The sequence below is a fragment of the Corvus hawaiiensis genome, chromosome 10, assembly GCF_020740725.1.
Source record: "Corvus hawaiiensis isolate bCorHaw1 chromosome 10, bCorHaw1.pri.cur, whole genome shotgun sequence".
In the NCBI taxonomy this organism is placed as follows: domain Eukaryota; kingdom Metazoa; phylum Chordata; class Aves; order Passeriformes; family Corvidae; genus Corvus; species Corvus hawaiiensis.
In genome coordinates this window covers 5,482,852-5,509,669 of record NC_063222.1, presented here as the reverse complement: position 1 = coordinate 5,509,669, position 26,818 = coordinate 5,482,852, and the positions used below count along the sequence as shown (strand labels likewise).

General features: G+C 53.9%; 3 protein-coding genes across 30 annotated transcripts in view; 1 reads left to right on the top strand and 2 right to left on the bottom strand.

Annotated features, from left to right (window-relative positions):
- Positions 1-313: 313 nt before the first annotated feature.
- ERFE (erythroferrone) lies at positions 314-2,140 on the top strand. Of its 2 annotated transcripts, none has more exons than XM_048314401.1 (6): positions 314-653; positions 784-959; positions 1,053-1,161; positions 1,233-1,323; positions 1,434-1,512; positions 1,893-2,140. In XM_048314401.1, exons 1-6 carry the CDS (start codon positions 326-328, stop codon positions 2,010-2,012), a joined length of 903 nt encoding a protein of 300 aa, XP_048170358.1. In that variant the 5' UTR covers positions 314-325; the 3' UTR covers positions 2,013-2,140. The 2 variants fall into 2 exon arrangements, with proteins under 2 accessions (XP_048170358.1, XP_048170359.1); XM_048314402.1 differs by having other exon boundaries at positions 1,838-2,140.
- Positions 2,141-5,179: 3,039 nt separating this feature from the next.
- Positions 5,180-16,853, bottom strand: LOC125330785 (ILK associated serine/threonine phosphatase). The gene is made up of 12 exons (XM_048314400.1): positions 16,749-16,853; positions 16,127-16,192; positions 15,670-15,726; positions 14,514-14,639; positions 13,512-13,638; positions 12,599-12,705; positions 12,034-12,127; positions 10,216-10,303; positions 8,844-8,965; positions 6,975-7,094; positions 5,621-5,702; positions 5,180-5,440 (listed from the first exon to the last, which is right to left on the bottom strand). The coding sequence occupies exons 1-12, from the start codon at positions 16,789-16,791 to the stop codon at positions 5,300-5,302; spliced, it is 1,173 nt and encodes a 390-aa protein (XP_048170357.1). The 5' UTR covers positions 16,792-16,853; the 3' UTR covers positions 5,180-5,299.
- Positions 16,854-17,134: 281 nt separating this feature from the next.
- The window catches only part of KIF1A (kinesin family member 1A), a 41,291-nt gene continuing 31,607 nt past the window's right edge, over positions 17,135-26,818 (bottom strand). For 8 of the 27 annotated variants that reach the window (XM_048313977.1, XM_048313979.1, XM_048313992.1 and 5 more), the window contains 13 exons: positions 26,742-26,768; positions 25,282-25,305; positions 23,751-23,865; positions 23,381-23,514; positions 23,176-23,237; positions 22,920-23,065; positions 22,455-22,667; positions 22,229-22,306; positions 21,805-21,929; positions 21,525-21,671; positions 21,216-21,408; positions 21,021-21,139; positions 17,135-19,931 (listed from right to left, as the gene is read on the bottom strand). In XM_048313977.1, the coding sequence (XP_048169934.1) occupies positions 19,889-19,931; positions 21,021-21,139; positions 21,216-21,408; positions 21,525-21,671; positions 21,805-21,929; positions 22,229-22,306; positions 22,455-22,667; positions 22,920-23,065; positions 23,176-23,237; positions 23,381-23,514; positions 23,751-23,865; positions 25,282-25,305; positions 26,742-26,768 (1,426 nt within the window). In that variant the 3' untranslated portion in view covers positions 17,135-19,888. The remainder of the gene's footprint in view (positions 19,932-21,020; positions 21,140-21,215; positions 21,409-21,524; positions 21,672-21,804; positions 21,930-22,228; positions 22,307-22,454; positions 22,668-22,919; positions 23,066-23,175; positions 23,238-23,380; positions 23,515-23,750; positions 23,866-25,281; positions 25,306-26,741; positions 26,769-26,818) is intronic. The other 19 variants (XM_048313982.1, XM_048313996.1, XM_048313988.1 and 16 more) reach the window with 3 other exon arrangements.

The window sequence follows — 26,818 nt, the reverse complement described above, 5'->3', positions numbered from 1 at the left end:
ATGGTGAAGTAGCCGGCACCTGGGTGAGTCCCTGCTGGTGCAGACTCCTGCCCCAGCCCCACCCCGTCTCTGACGGTACCGGTGGCAGAGGGATGGGCGAGCACAAGACGACGCTTCCCCGACGGCCGGGCCCAGAGCCAGCACCGCTGGACGGTTCAGCCGCTCCGCCTGCGGTTGTTCGGTGTTTTCGAAGCGCTAAAACCGCGCCGCGCTGAGGAGCCCCGGCGGCGGGGTGGGCACCTCCCGCTGCAGGCGCCCCGCGCCCCGAGGGCAGAGCCCGGCAGCGAGGCGGGCCCGGGGCCGCCCTCCCGGTAGCGGCGGCGCGATGCGGCTGCCGGAGCTGTGCCTGGCGCTCCTCTGCGCCGCCGGCACCGGCACCGAACCCCCGCGGGCAGCCCGGGAGCGGCCGCTGGCCCCGGGAGCAGCTGCGGGGAGGGCGGCGGGACTTGGGGGGCCCGGGGCGGCCCGCATCGACCCCCGGCAGGCGTGGATGCTGCTGGCCGGGAGCCCCGGGAGGGGAAGCGGCGATCGTGTCCGCGGCTCTCCGGGAAAACCAACCTCGGGTGCTGCGCAGGCCGGAGGGACAGGGGCTGCCCCGGCTTCCCGCACGGTGCCGGAGGAGCTGCTGAGGGAGCTGCAGATCCTGCTCAGAGGTACCGGGGTGGGGGGCCCAGGGTGGGAGCTGTGGGGATAGCGGGACAAGGCAGAGCAGGGCTGGGCAAAAGAGCCAGGAAAAGGGAAGGTTCCTTCCTAACGTCAAACTCCGGTGGGGTTTGGGGTCAGGCATGCCAAAGATATCCTGCACAGCTGGGGAAGGGGGTAAGGAAGAGGGGGAAAGCAGCAAAGGCAACCCCAAGGCCGGGGCCCAGCATCGTGTGGAAGCAGCCTTCCATTGCCAAACGCGTGAAGACATCACTGTGGAGCAGAAAATGTGGCAGGAGCTGGGGCTGTTCTACATCGTAAGTGCCCAGCCTGCCCCTTCTCCCTGTCTGCTGGGGCACCCGCCCTGGCACAGGGACTCCTTCTCTAACTCCAGCCATTCCCTGTCCCAGCCTGAGAGGGAGGGGATGTTCCACCGTGGCCCAGGGCTGAACCTGACCAGCGGGCAGTACACAGCCCCCATTGCAGGATACTACGCCTTCGCCACCACGCTGCACATTGGTGAGCCCTCAGACAGCCCGTGGCCCTGCCGGGGGGGTCTGGGCTGGCTCTCATCCCCTGCTCTGTCACAGTGTGCAGGGAGCCACGGAGAAAGGGGCAGGGATGCCGAGGGAGCCGCCTGCGGGTGCTGATCTGTGTGCAGTCCCGCTGCCAGCACAACAGGTATGGCAGGGCAAAGCCAGGAACCCCGGGCCAGGGAGGGGGGAAGGAGCCCAGCATCCCTGGGAAAGGAAGGGAATGCTCCCCCCACCACTACCCTCCCTCTTCTGCAGCAATTTGGAGACTGTATCCCGGCTGGAGAGCAGCGGTGACCTTTTCACCATCTCTGTCACGGGCACCCTTTACCTGCAGGTTAGTGGTGCCAGCTCCACTGGTGACAGTACTGCGCAGGAAGGTGCCTTTTGTGGCCCTAGCCCAGGGTTGGGCACCAGGACTGTGTTTCAGATGACCTCCAAGCCCCAGTGACAGTCCGGGCAGAGCTCTGCTGGGGCACTAGAGCACAGACTGTGCTGCCCTAAAGGCCTTGTGCTCCTCTTTTCCCAGGAGGAAGGGCAGGGGCAGCTCCTCCAGCTCTTGGTTGCTGTGTGCAGGGGAGAGCTCTCTCCTTGGCTCTTCCAGGCCATGCCTGGTGCCCAGGGGAGGTGTCCCAGCCCTGCTAAACCCTCTCTCCCCCCAGGCTGGGCAGTATGCATCTGTTTTCCTGGACAACACAGCAGGCTCTCCCCTCACAGTTCAGAGTGGCTCCGATTTCAGTGCTGTTCTGCTGGGAGTGTGAAGAAACTCGTGCCAGGAGTGGCCAGACTCTTCCCTCTGCCAACCATCACATCTCCCCCGCTCAGCACCAAGCCTAGGGAAGAGCATTTGCTCATGCAGGAACTGCAGTCTGGTCCGATACTGCTCACGCTACAGAGCCAGCTGAGGATGGACAAAAGATCATGAAGATGATGATGATAATAATAATAAAGCAGTCTGACCAGGACCTAAAGGCATTCACTTTTATCTAAAGGTTAGGCCTAGAAGTTTATCTTGGAAAATACTGCTGACAGTGGCAGCAGATGGTTGCCTTCTCCCCAGGGCTCAGCTCCCACCATACCTGGTACAAAGCCCCACACGTCCATTTTTGCCCTTAGTGGACTTCCCTTCCCTGCCCAGACTCAGTCTCAGCAGCCCAAGCCAGACAATGTATTGCTTTGGCTGCCCTGAAGTGTATGAGCAGTGAAGGTTTGCTGGCAGGAGCCAACATCTTTGCACTAATCATCAAAGCCAACTCCCAATAATGCCGCCCATTCAATTAAAGCAAATTCCTGTCCTGTGACTTCCCACACCAGGCACTCCCTGCCGGTGGCACAGGGCCCAGGCTGTGGGCAGCACAGATACGCTTTGCTCTGGCTCCGATAGCTGCCTGAGCTGAGGATGGGCACAGGCCTACGTGACCAAGCCAGGGCTGCAGGACAAGGACCAGGAAGGCTGGGCGTTTGATTTCCTAGTAGCACTGAGTACTGGGCAAGTTGTGCCAGCAACACTGCAAGATAGCCTGAGCAGTACCTAGCCCCACCTTCTCCCAGGGACGTCCCTGGCTCTGCCTGCCCTTCTCCACAGGCTGCGTCTCCTTGAGGAGCCCGGTGAAGTAGCTGTTAATGCAGCATTTATGGGTAGGGGTGTTTGGATCTGGGAAGGAGGGGACAGTCTCTGGCTGTGCAGTTTCAATGCTGACTTCTCCCAAAGCAAAGAGAACTTGTTTCTGAGAGCAACGTTGTGCTTCTCCCCCAGCTGATCAGGTGGGCAGCAGGCTCCTGGCAGGCATGAGGCCACTGCAGCTCCTGCCCAGCTGAGGAACTTGGCCCTGGCAGCACCTCCCAGTCCCCACACACGATAAGCCAAGGTAGCCTCACTCTGATCAGCTGCCTCTCTTCCTACTACATACACTTGAGAAGGTACAGAAAGACTCAGTGTCTGGAAGCAGGACTTGCCCAGCTGTGAGCTGTCCTGTGCAGGTGAGATACCAAGAGCCCAGTGCACTTGATCACAAAACTGAAAAAGCTGATTAAGTCAGAGGTACTGGAAGCGTCATTCAAGTGTTGGAAGGGGACAGAAGTTCAGTCAGCCCCACGGGAGAGAACTGCATGCAGAGCACTCATGCATGAGCCACCCTGGGGTGGTCTCGGAGCTCTCCTCAGCAGCAGGATGCTGCTGAGCACTGGGGCAAGGAGTGCTTTTTCAGGAAACCTCCTGCAGACTCTGCCTTACTGGGAAATTAAAGCAAACAGGTTTTTTTACTTCCACTAAAGCTGGGACTGAGCCTGCTTTTCTACCTGGCTGGCTACTCCTAAGTGTGCTGAGACCTGCTCCTTCCTTTTCCCCTTTGCCATGAAAAATGGACATTTTATGGTAATTGTTAGTAACTGTACCATAACACTGCATATTCCAATCCTAGGTGGAGCTGTGCTTTCAGAACTTTTCCTAAAGGAAGAAAAGCAGTGTTGTAAGAGGAAGGAGGGGGAGGAAAAACAGTCAGAGAAAGACAAGCTAACATCCCTCTCACCAACTCTTGCATTGGAATTCAGAGTGGCCTCCTGGAAGGAGCCCCCAAGCTGGGAGCATGGCTCAGCTCTTGCAGCATGGCACAGTGCAAGAGGTGGGAAAAAAGGGGGAGCTGAGAAGGGAAAGCAAGTTACCTTTCTGAAATTTGCCATCAGCATTTCTTTTGCCACAAACAGAAGCAACTCCAAGCTACTCTGTCTGGGCTCTCCAAATTTGCCTTTCAAGAGTAAAACAGAAGAGTGTGCTGCTAACAAAGGCATTCCCTCTCAGCTCATCCTGCAGTGCAACCTTACATCAGAGTACACAGGAATGGCTGGGAGCAGAACAAGCTGGCAGAGGACAAGCACTACCCAAAATCTGTGCCTGAGGGCCACTTCCTTCCTCAGCCCTCTGCAGGAGATGCAGAGAGTCAGTGTGCACCAGGCTGCATTAGCCTAACTCTTAGCCTAAGCCCACGAAGTGTAACTGACTACTGTTGGAGCAGAAAGAGAGGTAAGATGGTCAAGCCACCTGTCCCAAACAGGACAGCTATTGTGTGCTCCAGAAAACACCCCAGGAGCTGGGAACCATCTTCCCAAGTTCCAGAGATACAGGAGCCAGGGAAGCCTCACAGCCCTGCACAGGGCTATGCACAAACAGCAGGCACCACCACATCACCCTTGTCCACCTCCCCTGGGACTACAGCTGTGCCTCATCAGAGCAAGGAGGTAACCACTGTGCAGACCCCTCAGCTCACCTCCCTCACTGCCTGCTCACACACAGGGTGGGAAATTGGAAACTTAAGTGCTTAGGTAGCCTGATCCATTTAGCTTTCATTCTGTCATTTGGTCTTAAGCCAAATTTTCTCTGGAAAACAGCACACTGACTGCAGCAACAGCTGGTAGAGGCACTCAGACAGGATGAGATACCAGACACTTATTAGTACCTAAAACCTGAGATGCCTTCTCCTCAGATAGCACAGACAAGCATAGAGCCCGCCTGTAGCTCAGCTGCCTGGCAAGTCCATTTGGTGAAAACACTTTTTCCAAAAAACATCAGGAGCAAACTCCAGCCACTTTTTCCATACTAACACTGTGGTAAAACTCCAACATGTTCTGCCAGCACAGGGCAGGTATGCTGCTGCTCTGCAAGCACTGTTTGTGTCCCTCAGCTGCAGGTAACCTCACAGCCCAGCTTCAGAGTCAAAAGATTTCCTACCCAGTGTGAAGAGGACAGCCCATACCACATCCCAAGCTGGTGGCCTAGAGCACCTCACCGTCTGTATGGTACAGCCTTGTCCTGGAGCTCCCACTGAGTCCTGGAACTCTGGACTCTCCCAGAGTCTTGCACAAAACTCAAGGATATGGATAGCAGAACTGCCCCATTTGAAACAGCTGGCAGAACTCATGCCCTCCGATGCCTCTTGCTAGCACCCCTGCCAAATGAATTTACTGCGATTGCCAAGACATTCAACCCTACTAGCTAAGTGAGCTAAACCTATTAGAAAAAAACCATCTTTATTTACACTGAAGAGGATCCAGCAGGACCCACCCTCCCCCAGCCACACGTGCATGCACACAGACCTCTCCCTTTCCTTACATCCACCACACCTCATCCCTCAGTGCTCTATCCGGACCACCATGACCGTGACGTTGTCGGCCGACCCTCGCTGCACTGCCTTGTTGGCCAGTCTGTTACAGGCAGCTTCGTATCGAGCATCTGCTTCCAGCTTCCCTTCTCTCATCTGGATATTCTTATCCTGTTGGGACAAAGAAATTTGATTGCTCCCAGCAAAGGCAGGCACACGCACATTGTATTTTCCAAGCATTGGGAAGCAAAACAAACACAGGCAACCTAGGGAATAAGGGAGGATTCTCCAGCAGTCCATTTCATGCCCTCTGCACTGACAAACCCAGCCCCCACGCTGCCTTCTCCTCACCTCCAGGCAGGACACAATGAAGTTCACAGCTTCTTCTGGTGTAAACACTTTAAAGAGGCCATCACACGCTATCAGAATGAACCTGGAAATCAAGTGGAGACAGGTTCCAAGGCTGAATTTTTGGCTCCCCAGCTACAGCAAAATCCCTCCAATCTATTTTACGAACATCCATGCTCCGATCCAAAGGGAAGATGCCACAAAAGCTTGTCTGAAAATCCCTTTGAACTATGATTCATGGCAATTCGAAATACAGGCCAAAGAGCCAGGCAACTAATGTAAGACCTAGATCAGGACATCCTGGCAGTCCTACAACACTGTCAAGATCATATATAACATCCTGGTCAAATGCTCCATTGTTTCTCTAAGAACTGCTTCTTTCCTTTGAGTCCTTTCCATACATGTATTTTCCCTGTGAAGCAGCTAATGCAAGGAAATAGAGAAACACAGCTGAATCCCTCATGTACATCACTTAACATTTCTACACTCCTGAGGTATGTGGTAATTTAAATACACAAATTCAAAAGAAAAGCACGTGACACAACTGTGATCAGAAAACTCTGACACAAAATATTGCCACAAGCTTCAGAAGGTTGAGGAGATACAAAGCCCAAGGCAAGGACAGCATCCCCCTTTGGATGGGGGAGACAGCCTGCTGGGCACTCCCTGCCTGCACAGGGAACTGTATTAGCCAGGAGCCCTAACCAGAGTCACCAGGACAAGGAAAACTACAACCAACCTACAGAAGTGGTCAGCCTGCACATGCCTCTGAAGACATCATTTCAGTGCCTGATACTCAAGAGTATCTTTAGAAATATTTTAGTGGATCACTTGATATGGAACTCTAATCCCAGAAAAAGCAGCAGTACTGGGTTACACTCTCACCTCTGAGAGTCAGCAGGCTCACTGCAATTTGTCGTTGCCAATCATATCATGGAAAAGTACCTCAAATCTTCAAATATCAGAGCCGAATGCAAAAGTATTTATGGGCACTACAGCTGCTAGAAACAACTCTTGGACAGGATGGAGACCCAAGAACTCAAGCCTTAACTAACTGCTTGAACACTGGTGTGTGAACTTAATCAGAGCACAAAGGACATCTAAGGCTTGTGTATGCTATTGCTATGAGGCTGGTTCTTCCAAGAGGAGCCTTCACAGTATCCTGGCAGAGCAGCAGCATTATCCCACTGTTCTGATAAGGAACAGAAACAGAGAGACATCAGTAGTAGGAGCATCCTCTGATTCTGGGGAGATCAATCTGAAGTGCCTTGGCTCTTGCAGCGGATCAAACAGGGTTGTGTGGTTTCTGCTGAGCAGAGGTGGAACAGACAACCCCCCATGCAAGGGCACACTTTACCTGTCATTGTGTGTGAGTTGGCAGCGTTTGATATCTGGCACAGAGATAACACCACAGCGTTTGTACTGGCCATCCCCAATGGAGCGGGAAACCTCCAGCACTCCCAGGACTCTTCCATCCCTGCACAAGGAAAGAAAGCACTGAGAGCCCTCCCCACACCTGTGTATCTCACTGCACTGCCTGATGGGGACACTTCGTGCATCCATCTGCCTACAGATAATGACCCACTTCCCCAGCAAGTTCAAATCTTCCCTTCAAAGGCTCCTTCCCTTTCTATACGTTTGTGTGAAGCACTGGGAAACAAGTGGTGAGGGGGAGGAGGAAAAGAAGTCAGGAGACTTCAAGGCTGTTTTCTGTCACCTTGCCCTAACTCAAGTCTGGCTTAGCCTAGCAAACTGGGGAAGTAAGAGCTATATGTGAGCTGAACTCCCAGTGGCATAGTTTGAATACAGAGATTATGTTTTGGCAAGATATCCAGCAAACTGCTCTTCACTAGAAGCACAGAGTGGCAGAGGCAAGAGGTCTGAGCCAGCAGCCCCTCCTGTGTCCTGTCTATCAGGACATCAACCCCTACAGAGTGGCTCAGCTGTGGGCAGTTCCCTGGAGTGAGAAACACGGCATGTTCAGCTCCTGATCACTTGGCCTTTTGTAACCACTGATTGCAGCAAGCAGTTCTGTGAAACCTAAGTTACAATACCCCTTAGGAAACAGCTCTGGTTTGTTAAGCTTTTCTAATTAACCAAGCTCCCTAGAGAAACAGCTTCCCACACTTCACCTTTCCAACAATCATCTTCCCAAAAAGGCTCTTCTGTGCCCTCTGGGAATACACAAAGCTCATTCATTGTAGTCCAAGCAGCCCCGCTTGAGATAAAAGCAAGAAGCAAGGCATGTCACAGAGAAGAGATCTGATGCTCACACACTTTGTGGCTTATCTCTTGGGCCCAAAATATTGAACTACAAGCAGTGGGAGAGGCTCCCAGGAAGTCAGGGACCAGTTCTGAAATGAGCTAACAGACACTGGGCCGTCTCTTTGCCATGTGCAAAGAGAGATCGGTGCTATGCGTAAGTGCAGCATGTGCTCTCCAGAGATAAGGGGAACAAAGCACTCCAGACACGGCAGCATAACAGAACTGAGCCCACCCCTCTCCACCCTGGCTGCATTTTGCCTCCACAGGCATGAAGATACTTCACCTGCACTGAATCCTCTCTTTGTGAAGATGCCACTAGATCAAGAAACAGCCTTCATAAAAGAGAGAACATAGCCAGGGAAATAAGACTCAGCTGTTGTGTTTGGCACCAGCTCTCCAAACAACCATGAACTCCTTTTTGCACAGGAACATTATGATAATCACATTTTGGCTCCAGAAAACTCCCTCCTATTGCAGACAGCCTCAGTGCATCAGCTAACCCCAGGGGAACAACACCAGCTGGAGGGCCTTTTGTGCTCCCTCAAACCATGCTCCCTCTCACATGACAGAGAGGGGAGTCATGCTGCAAGGAAATGAGTTCTGTTCAGCATCACAATGTGTAGAAGGCAGTTACTTCTTCAACAATCCAGTCCAGCTCTGTAGGTCAAAATCTGTAGGTCAAGCTTAAGCATGCCTATGCTGGCGTCCCATGGCCAGCCTTTCACATGGGTCCTGCCTTGGCCATTGTAAGGCTCTGTGAAACCAGCCCACATCAACCAACTCCAGTAACTGAACCCTTCCATGCCTCAGGCACCACTGTGCTTCCCACAGGCAGCGACAGATTCTCTCCAAGCTCTCAACTAGGATGCATACTGGGTTCAGGAAACTTCAAAACCTCAGTGCTCAGGCCCAAAATTAGGCTAGGGTTTAGATTAGCTCATTCACACCCTCAGGCACTTACCTGACGTTTCCCCCAGCTTTCTGTATCCGCATACGCTCCTCATACTGGGTGGGGTTATGCTCCTTACTGAGGCTTAAGGCTGTGTGCTTCTGACTCTCTTCATTGTAACGACACAGAATCGCCTGTGCTGACAAAAGACCATCATCAAACAACACCACACCACAGCAACCATTTCTTGAGAGAGAGCTCCAAATTGTAGTGAATGGTCCTTCCTACATCAGGCCAGTGACTGGTGGCCAGTGGTGTTTCTCAGGGCTCATCCCTAGGCAGGAGGTGCTGTTCAGTACTTCTATCAGTGATCTGGATGCAAGAGTTGAATGCACCATTACCAAGTTTGCTGACGATACCAAACTGGGAGTGCTGTGGACTCTCTGGAGGGACAAGAGGCCTTGCAGAGGGACCTGGACAGATGCCCCATCAGGCAATTGCCAGTGGCACAGAATTACTAAATCCAAGTGCTGGATTCTGCGCCCAGGGTGGAGCAATGCCGAGCACAAGTGTAAGCTGGGAGAGGAGCGGCTGGGAGCAGCCCTGCTGAAAGGATCTGGGGGTGCTGGCTGGCAGCAGCTCAGTAGGAACCATCGCCAGGAGGGCAAATGGCATCCTGGGGGCACCGGACACAGCGTGGCCAGCGGGTCAGGAGAGGGGATGGTCCGGCTGTGCCCAGCACTGGCACGGCCTCACCCACAGCGCTCCAGCGTTAAAGATGATGGGAAGGTGCTTGAGTGTGTCCAGGAGAGGAGAACCACGCTGGTGCTGGGGCTGGAAGGCGTGTCCTGGGAGGAGGCTGAGGGCTCTGGGTTTGTCTGGTTTGGAGAGGAGGTTGAGGGACAGCCTTATCCCCCTCTGCAGCTTCCTGAGGAGGGGGCATGGAGAGGGAAGTGCCGATCTCACGGGAATGCTGATCTCAAAGCAGGGCCAGAGGAAGTTCAGGCCAGACATCAGGAAGTGTTTCTTTAAAGAGAAACTCTTTCTTTCTGTATAATCAAATACTGCACCAGGCTTTCCTGGAGAGGTGGTTGATGCCCCAGACTGTCAGTGTCTAAGAGTCATTTGGGCAATGGTGTCACTTTAGGGCAGCCCTGCACTGGTCAGGCAGTTGGACCAGATGGTTGTCGGAGGTCCCTTCCAACTGAAATATCTGTTCCAGATACTGTGAAATATTTAGCACCAAAAGTGAGAGCTTTCACACCCCACTGTTTTACACTATGAGAGACAACACAGAAGTACTCTGTACCCACCCAAAACAAGATGCTTTGTAGGAACAGTTGAGTAGCTCCTGACAACTCAGACATCCCAAACAAACAAACCAAAGAAACCACACAGCTCTGGGCAGAATAAAGATGCCATCAGTGGTCTCCATTCTGCTTACCCGGCTGTCCCCAAGGTTGGCTATGTAGAGAATATTGTCGACAGCTAATACACAAGTAGCTGTGGAGCCATCCTTCCATGCTGGCTTCCTGAAGGGAACAAAAATGACATTACTAAAGGGGAAACACAACGCTTAAGAAGTTTAATTACAGAGTGTTCTTGGGGACTCAAAGAAGAGTCATGTGCCAACACACAGCAATCAGGTAGCACATGGCCACAGCAGCTGCCTGCAAGCAGCTCAGGTTGGTGATAAACAGCAAACTGGACAAGGACAGAGGAACTACAGACTACGGACTTCTGAATGCACAGCCAATGCCCAGCCGGTGTAAGTACTGCCAACCACAGCTCCCACACCAACTCTTCCTCACACTCAGCTCCCCGGAAACCTCATATGTGAGCAGAACAGGCTCAGTCCTAATGGCTGCCCAACAGCTATAGCATCACAAGGCAAACAAGCACCCCACACTCCTGCTTCTTCTTTTCAGCAAAAGGAAGGCATTTCTGCTGCATTTTCCTTCCTTTTTTCACAGTATCCCTGCCCCCTCCCCACCTCAGCAGCACCACCACTCACTCAGTCACTCTCCTCCTATTTCACTTCCTGTAGCTAAGCTTTTATCTCTAGAGCCCTATGTAAGATGAGAAGCATTTCTTAGATTACAGCTGCCAGACTAATCCTCTCCACAAAAAAGCCTGGCTATGATGCCATTCTTCACTGAAACTAGCGTCGAGAAACTAATTTCTAGACACATTTCATCCGGTTTTTCCTTATTTTGAAGGTGTGGCTGAATGAACATGATTCATTTCAGCATCAATACAGCTATTGCTAGCAATCCTTTGTAGTGACTTTGTCATAAGTCGTGTTTCTGACCAGAGGCTGGTTTGAGAAAGACACTATTGTGACAGACTCAAGAAAGCATCTTCCTTTTGCCTGGTCAAACTTGTTGCTCTGATTAGGCTTAAGAGACTAAGCCAGTTTGCAATTTGCTTAAAATTGAACATTTTCAGGAAATTGCAGAATCAAATGCATCAAAAGTCTCTCCATCTGTGATAGAGGTGTCACTGTGAAATAATAACAGTAAAAAACCAAGTCAAACACGTGTAAAGGATTGGTAACAAAGTGACTGTATTTGAAATGCAATCTACATCTTCCCTAGTCCACACAGTCGGTGTGTCAGCTCAGCAGAGACAGACAAGGTCAGGGTGCTCGGCACTCCACACCCAGCTGCAAGGCAGGCTGGCATTTACCCCACAGAGGGACACTCTTCATCAACATCTCTGTTTTCTAAAGAGTTGAAGAAAGCAAGATTTAAACTTACATTGGGAGAGTTAGGTCTTTCAACACAGGGCATTAAAAGCTACCTCAGGGATGTGTTCCAGCCTGGCAAGCACAGCTCTAAAGAAAGCTTAGTGGCCCCTACAGATCCCCTCCTGCCACACTCTGATGCCATCAACAGAGAGATCCCACCTTAGGCAGTATGGGAAAAGTCCCTTCAGCAACATGGCAAGTCTTTAAAAGGAAGGCAAACAAGAGGCCCTGATGAGGACACAGGTGGCCCTTGGACCTGTTTTGCTTCCTTCCCTCATGAGGAACACTAATTTTAGTCTAAGGGATCCTACAGACCACTTACCATAGAGTAACACCAGAACATGGCACGACCTAGTTCTAGCAAGCACTCAGCTGGCAGAGTCACAGCCTGACACAGTGGAGCTGTGTGGAGTTTTGCCAAAGCACAGGCATGACACAAGGGAGGTTTCCTCTGCTCAGACCTCAGAGATGCACGCTAAGAAATATACATGAACAGAAAGCATTAGCACTTACTGGCTGGATGCCTGCTTTAGAAACTCTTCATCTGTGTGTTTGAAGGTGTCCAAAAGGCATCTCTTCACAGTTTTCTCCACACTGGCTACCTCACCTGTCAGACAGAAAAAACAGCAACTAAGCTCCAAGTAAAACATATCCGATCTATCCTCGTCTGTCCCTTTGCTCATCCAACATTCAGTCAGGCAGTGCATCTCTTGGGACTCTGCAGAGCAGCTGGGGCACGTCCTGGCCTTACCCTACCAGAAACCTGGGCAGCAGTGTATGTGGAGAGTTTGTGACATGAACCTCTCTGCCACAGGAGTATTTTCACACTTGAAGTGGCACTGCCAAAACTGGCAACAGCACATCTCACACTTGCTTAGCAAGTCACAATTGGCTCCTTGCCCCCTTGTGCCAAAAAGGCTTCCAGCCCTCTTCCCCAGAAGACAGAGCAGTCTTGCAAGGCCTCTGGGAATAAGGAATGAGTACTGTAGGACTACACCCAAACAGATCAGTTTCCCTATCCACTGCCAACACAGAAAAGGTGGTGGTTGTCCTACAGCCCTTGCTCCACTCCTCTCACCTTTAGGAAATTTCTTAATCAGGTTTTGGTGTAGATTCTGTGCTGCAAATTTTGAGGCTCGGACTCCCCCGTGGCCATCAAAAACAGCGAAGTATGAGACACGTGTGCTGTGAGGGAACAAAAAGTAGCAGAAAGAGGCTAAGAAAGGCCATCAGCCAGGGAATGGGATTGAGTACATTCTTCTCCTTAATACCCTGCCCAGTGTCAGCCAGACTGAAAATCCTGCACTCCTAGGTACAGAAGGTAGCAGCTCTCTGAGCACATCCATTCAGCATTTACATAGTTTACATGTTCCAGCACTGAGCTGAGAACTTTCTTGTAATTTTCCCCTCCTCAAGAAAATGAAGGGCTAAAGGGTTTACAGACCCCAATTTAGGATAAAAGCAGGTAATCATTTCACCTCAAGAACACTGCAACTCTCCAGCATTACAGGCATCAGTCTAGCCAATCCTACAGTACCTTCCATGCCTAAACTTGTCCCAACTATGCAAAAAAACTTGGATCTCTCAGCACACAAACCTCTTGGGACAGTACTAAAGCTAAATCCAGTATCAGGGTGATGCTTGAGAACATTCTTTTAATTTTACATACCCACTTACATTTGGATAACAAAGGATCAACATCCAGAGTTACTGGGCCTTCATGGTCCTTGTACAGTCAGTGACTGAATCCACTAAGCACCCCTCAAAGGGAGGGTTTTGTACACACAAGCCCTGTGAATTGCCTGGAAACACAGCTAGCTGATGATTCACCCCAGGTCTCCTAATAACAAGCCCAAACCATACACCACAATACAGGCAGACAAGAGCATCAGCTGTTCAAAGCAAAAAGGGTCATCTCCTGGGCTTAGCTGAAGCCAGCTGGAGCTCCCTCACCCCCATGATGGCTGTTCTGGCAGCTGGGGCCCACTTACATTTGGGAGGGCAGAGGCCGGCATTCCTCGGTGATATCGTTTAAGATGACATGTGCATCCTGCATGTCTTCCCTCTCACCTTTTCTCTCTGCCACATAACCCTTCAGTCCAAGAACGCCCACTGATCCTAAAGGAGAACAAAGCAGACACATGCATGCAAATCAAACTCCTCCATCTCTTCAGCTCAAGCTAAAAACCAGTAAGTTCTCAGCTTTCAGAGCCCTGTCCTGGCAATGCAGCCCTCATCCTGCAACACAACATCTAGCATCTGCTGGTGAACAGGATATATTTATTTTGTAACATGGGCTTTTATGTGTCCCCAAGGTCAGCAGCTCTAAAAGCAGCCTGGCCTCATTTTTGCAGGCAGCTGTAGCCAAGCAGGACTGCTGGGCATTGGACAGGACTCTTTCTGAACAGGGGTGGGGAACAGGGTGGGCAGGGGAAGCATGTGGCACTGAAACTGCAGATTAAGTAAAGCACAGCTTTAAAGAGTGCACTAAGGACAGGAAATCCAGGTCTGATGTTCCCAGGACATGTCCTTTCCTTTGTACCCCTGAACACATCTTGCTCCCAAAGCTGTAACACAGCACACAGGCACTGAAGTCAAAGGCCCTGTAACAAGCCCGTCTCTCCCCCTCTCTGGCTTCCTCAGCAGCCAGCAGAGAGATCTGTGGATGTGGCAAAAGAAAGTGGTGTGGACCTAGCCTTAGAGAGGTTCCACACCCAATCCCCCTCTCAGCAGCACAAGCACTTATCCTGCCAGTGCTGAGGTGCCTGCTGCTCAGCTTCTGCTACTTCAGCAGGGACAGTAAGAAGGCCCAGGAGATGGATAGAGGCAGGAAGCTCGAGGGGCTTCCACAGACCCCTGCAGCAGTTTGTTTCCTACAAGAGGCTGAAAAGGCAAGCAGACTGAAGAACCAAAGCTTAGCTTTGTTCTGGACTTACTCAGCCCAACGCCAAAAGTACAAATTGAGTACATTTGTTTTCAAACTGTCTGAAAACCTTTACAAACTTTCTTTTCCACAAGTTCTTCCCTGCCATTCTTCTCTTCCTCCTCCTCCAAGGATTTTCTCTTCTGCCCTTTCTCTTGGCTTCCTGCTGATGAGATTTGCTTAGTAGCACTGGAGGCTGAAAGAAAGCAAAAATGCAGGTGGCTCAAGTGTTCCAGCACTGTTTTACTTGCATAAATTCAGCAGCAGGTCCTTTTATAGCAAAGCACACTTACACAGCATTAAGTGCCCAGAGTTATTACTGCAAAAGACACCCTAACCAACCACAAATGCACACACACAGCTTCCCTCAGCACATACAACCCCTGGCACACATCACTGCCCAACCAGCGAGTGCTGATTTCACCACTTCATGCTGTGTGACTCCACCTCAGGCACAGGACAGCTATGTTTGGCTGGCAGGCTGCTGATTCTCCCCAACAACCCACAGGTTTTATTTCTTAGCTACCAGGCTTTTTTTTTTTTCCTCCCAGTTTAATTGCTCAGGAATTGAATGTTACAGGATGGAACATTTCTAGATTATTATTATTATTTTCTTCTATGATCTCTGCCTACAACAATGCAAAGAAACTTATTTTATTACTCTGAATGTGCATTTTTTTTAGAGGGTTCAGAAGAAGACTACAAATTACAGTTAGCAAGCAAAACCTGACATCAGAACTCTGGCTTTTTCCTTCTGGAGATTTAGTCTCATGTGGGTATAGTGAATTATCTCACCTCCTGCCAGGTGACAGCAAACACATGGCTGCATGCAGAAAGCCTTGCCAGAGCAGCAGTCTGGGTTTGAAGCCATTTTCAGCAAGGACAAGGAGGCAGCCTCTGCCTACAGCAGAAAAGCAGCCAGGGCAGTGGCTGCACCAGGGCACATGCATACTCTCCCTCCCAAAGCAGGAAGCTTTCAGACAGAGAACAGGGCTCCCCAAAAGACAGGAATGTACTTCTGGGAACAGGCCTAATTTTACTTTTTAAGATTCAGAATCCTGATTTAAACAATTGGGGCACAAATTGCCACAAGAAGCGTCAGCCAATGTGGACTGCAAAGATAAGCACCAGGTTAACTTGCTACATGTCCAGCACAACAGGCTGCATCCTGGGCTTTCCTAAGAGAGGTGGCTCAGAAGAGGCTAATGAGTGGCACAGCTCCTTACCTGGGTCACTGCTGCTGGCTGGTGGGAGACCATCGAAGAGCAAAGAGCCTTCTTTTCCTGGAGCACAAGAAAAAGACAAAAATAACTAAATACCTTTGTTCCTTTCAGGGAATAATGCTTTGCCTAGGTCTCTCCTGAGGTGAAGAAATTATGAAAGTTTATCAAAGAGAGCCAAATTTCTACTTCTGTTACTCGTCGGCCAAATCTAGGCTTTGCACTTTGTTCCAGGGAACATTTTTACAGAACATTTTATAGAATATATGTGCAACATCTGTAACACCCTGGTTATAAAAAACCAAACAGGATGCATGCAGCTGGTCTGCACACCAGTACCGATAACCCCACTGTCTTTATTCTGTCTAACAAAGAACAGGATTTACACAAACTTCATCTGAAAGAGATGCTGATGCAGAAAACATGGAAAACCAAACTAATGGCAGGAACAGAGCACCCATACCTGAGTCAGCACTGCTGGATGGTGGGAGATCATCAAACAGCAGAGGCCCTTTCTGGGCATCTTTCCCTGCAAGGCACCAGGGCAGAGTAAGGAACCAGTACAGGCACTCCTGGAGAGAGCTGGTCTGAAAGGACTGTCCCCAAGCCAGCACAGGTGTGGTAAACCAGGAGAGCCTTACTTCCATCTCTAATTTTAGCAGCTACTACACAAGCAAAATAACCACCTGCCTGGGGCTGAGGTGAACTTTTATCTTGAGGACAGGTTTTTGGGGCTTTCTGCTAGCAATCCACTAAGCTCGCATTAACACCCCTCAGCAGCACAGCGAGGGGAAAGGCTCCAACACAGTCTAAACCGCAGCGGACGGAGTCCCGGAGGAAAAGAAAACCACGAACCCCACCAAGCCCGGCAATTTCCCAAAAGATTTTTAACCCGTCCCCTCACCCTCCCCCTTGCCCCTCAGGCTCCCTGTAGCGGCGGCCTGGCTGTGCGCGGAGCCACGCTGCCCAGGCCGAGCTGCAGCAGGCCCAGCGGGGCCCGCAGCCTGCCAGGCCGAGCCCAGGTGAGGCGACGGGCCGAGGCCGGGCAGGCCCGAAGGACAGGCCCGAACGGGTCGCAGCCTCACCCGCGGCGGCGCCGGGCTCGGGCAGATCCCCGAACAGATCCATCGCCGCCGCCGCCACTCCCGCCCCGGCGCCGGGCCGCCAACGCCAGCCCGGGCCAACCCGCACCCGCGGAGGGCCGGAAACGGGCCCGCAGCTCGGCGGCGGCAGCGGAAGGACCGCGCTGGCCCCGCCCCCAGGGGCGCGGCAACGCCCCCTCCGCCAATCGCAAGCGGGGCTGCGCTGCCAATCAGCGCCGCCGCCCCGCCCCTTGCCCCGCCGGCGTGAGCAGGCCCGCGAGGGGGCGCACCCTCAGTGGGGGTGGGCGCTGCCCGCCCTCAGCTCTCCTCCCGCCGGCCTCGCTGCTGCCACCCCACCGGCCCCGGAGAGGACGCTCAGCGCACGGGAGTTGCGTTAAATGCGACATTTATTTCAGAACCGAACAAGCCTCACGTACGCACGGACGGCCAGGACCCGCAGTACTGCCCCCTGGCACACGGCAGGGAGCGCCGGCGGGAACCGGAGAGCGGGGAGTGCGGCCTCCCTCCTCCTCTGGCCCCAGCCTGCCCGCCGATGCCCGCCTGCCTTCCGTGCCACCCGCTGCCCTGTGGAATTTCCCTTCCGGTTGGGCTTATAGTCGTGCTTAAACCTCCGATTTGCATTCCTTGCCGAGGGAATGGGTGCCAGGGCCATGACGAGGAGCGCGGTGCCGGCCAGAGCGCTGCTGGTAAGATGGCAAGGATGGCCCGTGTGCCACATCCAGTGGGCAGCTCTGTCTCCCTCGGCCCCGACCTCCAGCCGAGCCGTCTGCACTGCAGGTTTGCTGGCCTCAGGCATGGCTCGGCTTTGGCTGGAGGATGCCGTTCAGCGGGCTGCGTCTTGTCTGTGGCACAGGTAGCACCACACAGCCCTGGCCAGTGAACCTGTGTCTGGTCCCTGACAGACACTGGTCCCGTCTCTGCCAGAAGCTGCCTCCATTCTGGAAGAGCGTCCCCTCAGGTACCCCCTGTTTCTCCACCCTTAGCCTCTTACATTGAAATTTAGGATGGTACCAACTAGTCCTTGCCAAGACCATGGGAGCCAGGATGTTGCAGCCTGGGCCCCTGCATTGCCCCAGCTCAGCCTCTCTCTGCCTCCAGGCTGGCACTCTTCATCCAGAAAGGGCACAAGTCTGCCTCCAGGTCTAAAAAGGATCACAGAGAGGAAAATAGCCCAGTTTGTTGGGGAGCTTGTCCTGGGCAGGGGAGCTGGGCTGAGAGGAGCAGCCCCACTGCACCTTTGGGCTGTAGTAATGGAGTAAGATGCCCAAGGAGCTGTGGTGAGGCCAGGCAGAACCGGCATGTGCTCAAGAAGAATCCCCAAACTCTTTCTGTGACCTGAAACCCAAGCTAAAGGGTGCCTGATATGCAGCAAGGGGGCCAGTGCAAGCCTCTACTCATCTGCCATGTCCCTACCTATCCGTGCCCCCCACAATACGAGTATAACGAGAAGACAGCACCACGTCCCACACACACACACACACACACACACACACCCCACAGACAGTGCAGGGAGGTGCGGCAGAGCCAAGGCGCAGCCGTGCTGGACAAGAGACAGCAGAGCTGGGGGGTGCCTGGGAGATGCACAGAGGAAGATGCTCAGCTTCTAACGCAGAGCTGTGCCAGACGCTGCTGGCCACTTGGGAAGCCCTGAACAAAAACATCTAACCATGGGTGAGAGATGGGAGAAGAGAGAGAGCTGCTGCTGGAGGAGGTGGGAAGCAGTGATGGCTGGAGGAGAAGGTCTTTTCAGCAAAAACACCTCCGATGTGGGAAGCCCCCAGATTAACATGCTGATGGAGGCAGGGTGGGGGGAGGTGGGTGCTTGCTTCTGCAGCAGAGGAAGAGTGAGAGAACACCAGCTATAACAGAAAAAAGAAGCCCCATCCCCACCCTGACACCCTTTGATCTGCTTTGAGTCTGTCATCCTGCTGGGAGAAGGGATGTGCAAGCCCTTTTGGAAGAGGGCAAGAAGAATCCTGTAGGGTGGGATGGTCACTCCTAGTCGTGGCCTCTAGGGAATTTTCCCATTCCACCTGAACCTCCACACTCCCTGCAGGGTTGGAATCCTTGGCATCCTGCCCTAAGAGTGGGAAATCCCTTTGGATGAGACACCTGGGGGCCTCAGGCCGGGATACTAGAGGTGGCCCACGCGCTTTTGGTTGGAAAGGGTAGCCCAGCACGGGGTGACAGACAGAGCCATCCCCAGAGCTTTCCTTTTCCCTCCAGTAGGACCAAGCTCCAAAGTGCAGTCACCCATCTGCAGGGACATGAGTGCCCTGGCCAGCTGAGACTGTGGGCTCTTCCCTTCCAGAGGTAGATGGGACAGGTAGGAATTGCCTTCTTTGGGAAGACATGGTGGGCTGTCTGGCCACCGCTCAGGGGAAAAGTAGTGTAAGCTGTAGGGGAAGGCAAAGCAAATGTTTGGGGAAGGGCAGAGAGTGAGGGTGAGAGCTGTGCTGCTGCCAGGCACAAGCCAGTGATGTCCCAGGGAAGGCATCTCTGGAACCCCAGCCCAACACCAAGGCTCTCCCCTGCCTGGGGGAGGCATTGGCTGGGGGCCAGGACTCAACTTAGGGGATTTTTGTGATGTAAATAGAAATAAATACTTTATAAATATAATCTTAAAGTACTGACACCTGATCTTACTCTGCTGTCTCTTGCAGAAACATCAGTAAATTAGGGAAACCCCACATCTAAATCACCACTTTCCCTTCGCCTGAGGGCAATTCCTCCTGCTCTCCCAGCTCTGAGCTTTGCTGCATTCCCATCTCTCTAGATCAAAGACCAGCTTTTAGCCAAAACCACCCTTCTCACTCCCTCCCCTCTGATAGGGACCTTTTTTTGAGCATTAGATGGTGTGATATGAAGGTCACCCATGGGGGGACAGGCAGAAGATGGCACGTGTACAAGGAATCCTGCCCAGGCGGGTCCAGGCTTTTGCAGCTACAAAGAGAAGTGAGTTTCCCCTGTGAAGCTGTGAATCAAGACAGATCCTTCCATGGAGCAGAGAGCTGGGGCAGCAGATGGTGTGAAAGATCAGATATTAACATGGGGAGTCTTCAGACAGAATCAGCTATCTTGATCCTGTTGGCAGACGGATGAGGTGGAGGGTGTTTTTCAGGTTAGATTCTCATCTGGGCTGTTCTCCTTCTGGACAGCTTGGATCTGGTTTGGAAAACAAGGGACAAAAAGTGTTAAGAGATGTGGACAATGAGAGGTTTGAACTCCCAGGTTCAATGTCCTACCTCCACGCTGACACTTGAATCCAGACAGCTGGAAGGACAGAATTAAAGTCTCTTTAGCCAGAGCACACACATTTCTGTGCATTTACTCCTATTCCCCTAGTCCTGCCACTTGAGATGATCTCAAGAACTCCATGAGATGGTCTTGTTGAGGAATTAATACGTTCAGTGCAGGTAGCTTGGTGTGCAGCTGCAATTTGAGCTGCAGGGGCGGGAGCCTGAGGCAAGAGTCCGTGAACTGCCGATCGTTTGCATAACAAAAGACACAGGGACCTGCGGGACAGCCAGGTGAGGAACAGCAGGAGACACAGCAGGAGCCGAGGAATCCAGAGGAACCCAGACCTTGGTGCCCTTAGACTACGAGGGTATAAAAGCCCAGGGCTTCCTTTGTTCGGGGCCCCTTCTCCGAGGCACCCAGCTGCAGCTGTTATTTTGTTACTGCACCGCGACTGAATTTTTTTAAGGATAGAGACATCTGAGACTCTGCTGTGGGAAACCCGTGACTGAGCCAGTTAGGAAACCTCGTCTGACTCTGTGAGTGTGGTGAGTGTAGGAAATCAAGCAAGGCCCCTGTCGGCTCACTGGAACCACCTGCTGTGAAGGGGCCTCAGTCCCAGCTCAGGTGGGGCATGTGTGACTTCCAGAGTGGCTCCCGGATGGTCAGACAGGAACGTTTCCTTAACATTCTCAAAAACTCTGTGAGATGGTCTCAAGAACAGTGACAGGCCAGTGTCCCTGCCACCAGGCATGGATGTTGCTTTGAGCTCAGCACAACAACACCTCTGTACCACTTGGAATCTGGCCGTAGACTGAAGCATTTAAATGTGGATGAGCTGATTTCAAAATTAGTGTGGTCCAAGTTTTGCCAGCTGAGAGCCTGTCCAGGCACAGCTCTGCACAGGAGATGCTCCCCACACCTGGCTGGGGGCTGCAGCAGGGAAAGCACTGGGATCCTGCAGCCCCCCCAGCAATGGCTTCTCTGCATCCCCCTTCCCCCAGCTGCCCCTGGTACCTTATGGATCCAGCCAGGAGAGGGTTGAAAGCGTAGAGCCAGTCGTGCATGTCTTTGTCACTGCTTGCCTGCAGCAGGATGCCCCGGTGCTCTGTGCACACCGCAAATGTGTTCGGGGTCTGCTAGGGGAGAGCCAGAGCTTAGTCCTTCACTCAGTGGGGGTGTGTGGAGTGGGGCTGGCTCCCAGTACCCTACCTTGAGCATGGCCTGCTGGTCCTCACTGTACTCCACTTGGGCCTTGGAGAGGTTGAGTATGGCCCTCTCGACCGCATCCTTGTCTGAGTTGTAGATGTAGACATATGGACGCCGGACCACCACGAAGCGTTTCACCCATCCGTTGGTGTGAGGCTCCAGGAAGTGCAGGTAGCCCTTTTTGGAGACGATGGGACTGCAGAAGGGACCAAGGTAAGGGGTGGGATACAGACCATGAGGAGGTGGCAATGGTAGGGGATGGACGCCCTGCCCGTAGGTGCTCCCCTCGCTGGCTGCCCCAGTTGCTCCTACCTGACTCGAATCTCCTGGATGTCGGGCACCAGCAAACGCTGGGGCTCCTTCTCCTCCTCAGGCCGGCGGGCTGGGGACTTCTTCTGCTCTCCTTCTACCACAGGCTCCAGGTCAGGGCTCTCTGCCCTGGAGGAGACCTGGGGAGGTCTGGGGAAGGAGGAGAGGATGGAATGTAGGAAGAGTGATGGCTAGGGAACATCCACAGACAAGGACCATGTACCAGTGATACAGCTGCTCTGCTTGGGATATGTCACCAGAACCTCCCAACCAGCTTCTTTACCTGACCTCCATGGCATTGTAACATCCTTCCACCAGTGATGGGCAGGTTGAGGAGGGGGTGAGAGTGGTGACCCCAAGAGCTGGCATGGAGGGGTCTCTCATCAAGGTCACGGACATTTCAGACAGCTGTGGAGGAATGGAGGTGTGGACTAGAGTTTCTGCACAAAGCCAGGCACATGCAAAGGACCAGGCTCCTGCTCATACAGGGAGAGGCAAGACCCTGGGCTGGCAGGGTCCTCTCCTGTCACAGTCCTGAGAGCCACCAGTTCTGGGAAAAACCTGAGCAAGCAGAGGGAGCAGACACCCCAGAGGAGGCATGACTTATGCCATAGTGCCCATCTGGCCTCCACCCAGCCATTCCCTTGCCAGCCACACATCCCTCCTTGGCCCCACCAGCCCAGCAGAGCCTGGGGCAGCAGTAGTACCTTGCTCTCGCTGGCGCTAATGCAGACGTGGCTGTGGCTGTACTCCCTGTTGAAGGTGTGCGTGAGCAGGCGCAAGCACTGCAGAGAGAGGAGGAGGACAGTGGGGCATGGGGCACATTCCACCTCCCACTCTTCTTGGGCTTTCTCGTGCCACAACCCCTAGCCACCCTGTGGAAGCCACTTCCTGGCTTCATCCCCGCAAGCTGGGGATGCTGCAGGATGCTACCTTCACAGCCAGCTCCTTCTGCCTCTCGCTGGGGGTCTCAGGGGGAGAGGTGCGGCCTTCAGGTGCCCCGTCGGCAGAGAGTGGGGAGGAGATGCAGGAGGTGCTTCGGGACTCAGAATCCTCACTGGAGCAAGGCGACAGGGTCTCCATGCCCAGACGCTGGGTCGTCTCCAGCTTCTCTCGCAGTAACAGGTAGTGTCTTGTCTTCTCCACCTGGGCACAGGCACCCAGGCTCAGGGGTGGCCCTTTCCCCCATCCCCTGGCCCCCTTAACTCTATTTACTCATTAGCTTTGGATCTGCTGGGACCTGGCTAGCAGCGATGCACAGGAGTATTGGCAGTACAGCCCCATTCCTGCCTCCTCCCACAACCAAGACAGCTGTGACGTGCAGGGTGGGGAATCTCCCCAGCACCAGCAGAGCTGTGAATTGCACTATTTCAGCCCGTTTCTAGCCCAGACTCTCACTTCTTGCAGGAGGCTCAGTTTCTCCAGCTCCCACTGATGGTCAAGGATGAGGCTGTCACTGCGGGGCCGCCAGCCAGCCAGGTTCTCCTCTCCCCGGACGTAGGCTACAGAGGTGTCCAGCACACGCCGGCGCCTTCTCTGCATGCCTGTGGGCACAGACACACAGCTGGGGGGACAGACGCACGGCCCCTAACCCAAAGGCCCGGCTGTGCCTCCCTGCCCCAGCTGAATACCCGGGCAGAGGCATGGCACCCACCTGGGCTGCCGGCATCAGCCACACGGCAGAGGCTGAGCTCATAGACTCCTGTCACACGGTTGCTGTGAGCAAAGAGAGATGAGGCATTATTGGCTTTGCCCCATCCCCACACCCCAGTTTTTTCACCCAGGCTGCTGGGATGCCCTGGAAAAGCCCCACTCCCTAGGTGATGGCTCTCCTCTCCCCAACAGGGGCATCCTGGTACCTCTCAGAAGCCCGCAGGCTGCCGCTGCCAAAAAGATTGCGGATGGAGCGTGAGGCAGGAAGCTTGGCATCCCGGGAGTAGAAAACCATGCAGAAGTCTTTGGTGATGACGGCAGGCTGAGTGCAGTTCTCCATCTGCAGTCGGGCAGAGGGAGGCATCAGGGGTGCTGCACAGTGGCAGCCCAGCAGATCTCTCCCACCCCCGTGCCCAGCAGGTTTCAGTTCCAGGGTCCCACATGGCCCCCAAGCACAAAGTTGAACCCTGCACCCCATAAGCACTAGCTAAGGAAGGGCTCACGCTGGCTGCACCCCAACAGCTGGGGAAATACCCGACTTTGTTGATGTATAGTGACCCCAGCCAAGGTCCTTGCCTCGATGTAAGCTGACAGGGTGATGTAGATCTTCTCCCGGTAAGGGGTAACACGGTTGAGCAGCAGTGAGTTGTGCATGGAGCTATCCCACGCCGCCTCAAACTGGTAGAAAGTCCTGCCAAAAAAACCAGCAGGGCCAGTAAAACAACCTCCCTGGAACCCCTGGCAGGCGAGCAAGGAGGTGCCATTGTCCCCCCCACAGCGCTGCAGCAGGCCTGCAAGGACACACAGACATGCATGCGCAGTGGGGACAGATGGGGACAGCCACTCCAGAGGACACAGGCTCAAGGCAAAGGGCACAAGGCATGGTGGGAGGAGGACACGGCACCCTTGAAATGGCCAATGGACCAGGGTTTTGGGGAGGAGGGTCCGCGGGAGGAGTGGGGGGCTCAGATGGGGTGCAGGCAAGGCAGAGCAGGCTAGGAAGGCAAAGGAGGGCGAAGGAGGGTTCATGCCCCACCCCTGTGTTCAGAGCGGGGGTTGCCACCCCCAGTGCACCGGGGCCAGTCCCCACCATCCAGCCTGGGGCACAGCACCTCCCAGTCCCTGCCAGGAGCGGCTGTTGCCATTTGGGTGATGATGGCCAGAAGGGAAAGGAAGGATGATGTTCAGCACTGGGGGTGTGCTGCCAGCCCACCTCTGGGAGCACAGCCCCCCCACCAGCCAGGTCCCCTTCCCCAGGGCTGCCCCTGTCTGCCAGCCCTGGGCCCCAGTGAGAAGCTGGGGACCATGATTTGGTGGCTGGCCCCTGTCAGGCTGTCTCCCCTGGCTCTTGCGCTACCCTCATTGCCAGCCCCATTCCCACTCTGCTGCCTCAGGCCCCTTTGCTGTGTTTTCCACGGCTCCCAGGCTGGGAGAAGGAGCAGGGGACACCTGGTCCCACTCACCCAGGCCTACAGGATCCCAGAGAGGACAGCACAGCTCACCCAGATCAAGAGTGGCAGCTGCTCTCCTTGGGTTGAGCAACCGAGGGTGAGGAAGCAGGAGGCGGCTCCGGTGAGAGAGCATGGGGGATCCCCGTTTCACCCCCTGCACCACTCCTGGGCTCCCTCCCGGGTCAGCCTTGGCTTTACAGCACACCCACTCCCCAAAACCGCCCAGAGCTGCTGCGGCCCCGGCTCCTGCCTGAGCATCCTCAGGAAGCTGTGGTTCAGCCATATCTCAGTGAGAACACCTCAGCACATCCCTGAAGCAGCATCCAGGTGGTTGAGGAGCAATTTTAACAAGAGCCAGGGCAGCCAGCGGGAGTAGGGAGAGGTTCTCAACTGCAATTTCCCACATGTTGGAAGAAGAGGGAGAGTGACGCTTTCAAAAGGTGTATAAAATACATAAACCCCCCGGCGTGAGACACAGCCAAGGCAAAGGATTGCTTTGCAGACACAGGTTGCCTAAGAAAAGAGCACTCCCCAAGGAGAAGGAGGAGAAGAGAAGCCTCAAGGGAGGGGAGAAAGAGCAAAAAGCAAAGGGAGGAGGCAAAGGGGAAAAAGAGAAAAGCAGGAGGGACCAGACCGAGCAGGTGCGCGTGAAATACCTAGTGTCATTTCCCAGCGAAATGCTATAAGTGGAAGGTGACCCAAGGACAAACACACACATGTACACACACAGAAAAATGACAGGTCAGAAGAGCCCCTCTTGAAGGGACTCGCACATATTAGCACCACTGGCCAAGGGAGCTCCAGCCTAGCTGAACCCAAACTGGGAACCAAAAGGAGCTCAGCGAGGGCAGACAAAGGCTTACCAGCCTGGGTGAAAACCCTCTGCCTCCCATCTTCCTCATGGTCCAGCAGCTGGGAAGGAAGCACATGTGCTCTCTTATCCCCTTAACTCTGCCCTTGTGCCATCCCAGGGCAAGGAGCTCCCACCCAGCGCAGTCCCCTGGGACAGTGCCAGCTGGGGGGATGAGATGTCCCACCACCACTCACACAGCAGGTGACTTCTTGGCCCATCCCCTGGTCCACAAGGAAAGCATCACTGTGCTGCGAGACCATGGGCAGCACCAGTGTGAACCCATCTCTCTTGCAGTGGGGGGGCTGGATCAGTGCTGTATCCACTTTCCTGCACCCTGGGAGGGGACAGAATACTGCTGCAGGGACAGCTCTGCCCTCAGACATCTCTGAGCAGGACCAGCTTTGAGTTGCTGTAGGGAAGACAACCTTCAGGCACAAAGTTATGTGCCAGGACTCAGGGCACTCCATCCCTTGTCTCCCAGACACATGCCCCTCTTCTTCTGCCATGGGGCACAGTGGTGGGCCCCTTCCCTGGGGCCTCGACAATGCTCCCATCCAGAGGCTGGTGGCACATCCACAGATCTGGCACCTGTCACGCATATGCCAGGCTCACCCAGTGGTTCCAGCTGAAGCCTGCAGTCCCCAGACAGCCACTGCCCGTTTACAGAGGGGTACAACAGTCTGCATGTGTGCCACGTATGCATGTGTGCACCCACTGTCACACCTGCATACAGACACACGCTGCCCATATGCCGCACCTACACCCACGGGACAACCGTGCACGGGGTGGACAGCCGCTGCCACACCAACTGCAGTCCTGCCATCGTTACCAGGTGCCCAGGAGAGGGCAAAACTTCCACTGTCCTCACCAGCCCTGCAGCTACTCCAAGCAGCACCAGGGGCTGAGCTGGGACTGGAGCGGGAGACAATGGAGGGTCTGGCACACTCGGTGCCAGATGCCAGAAAAGATGGGAGAGTAGCAAAGTCAAAAAGCAAGAATAAAACCCAAATCAGGCAATGGAGACGCAGGCGTGCGAGGGGGAGCGGCAGCCAGCCAGAGCGTGGCCCAAACGAACAGCAAAAGGGGTCGAGTGAGCAAGAGGTGCCAGCGCAGGAGGGAGGAGGGATGGGGCATGTGAAGGGATGAGGGGCCGGATGTCCAAGTGCTGCCTCTGGCGGGAGTGAGCGTGCCGAGGCAAGGGGGTAGAAAGAAAGAAAGGAGAGAAGGAGGGGTGGAAAAAAAACCAATGGAAACAAATAATACCTAGGCATATCCGAATCAAGAAACTGCCTGCGAAAACACAAAACAATCACATGGTTAGTGTGGGCTTAGATGGGCAG

Coding starts and splice junctions, on each gene's coding strand:
- ERFE (XM_048314401.1), top strand. CDS start 326: ATGCGGCTGCCGGAGCTGTGCCTGGCGCTCCTCTGCGCCGCCGGCACC. Junction 654..783: donor GCTGCAGATCCTGCTCAGAG/GTACCGGGGTGG, acceptor GTTTGGGGTCAG/GCATGCCAAAGATATCCTGC. Junction 1,162..1,232: donor CGCCACCACGCTGCACATTG/GTGAGCCCTCAG, acceptor GCTCTGTCACAG/TGTGCAGGGAGCCACGGAGA.
- LOC125330785 (XM_048314400.1), bottom strand. CDS start 16,791: ATGGATCTGTTCGGGGATCTGCCCGAGCCCGGCGCCGCCGCGG. Junction 12,706..13,511: donor CGGCCTCTGCCCTCCCAAAT/GTAAGTGGGCCC, acceptor GTTCCCTCACAG/CACACGTGTCTCATACTTCG. Junction 10,304..12,033: donor CTAAAGCAGGCATCCAGCCA/GTAAGTGCTAAT, acceptor TGTTCCCTTCAG/GAAGCCAGCATGGAAGGATG.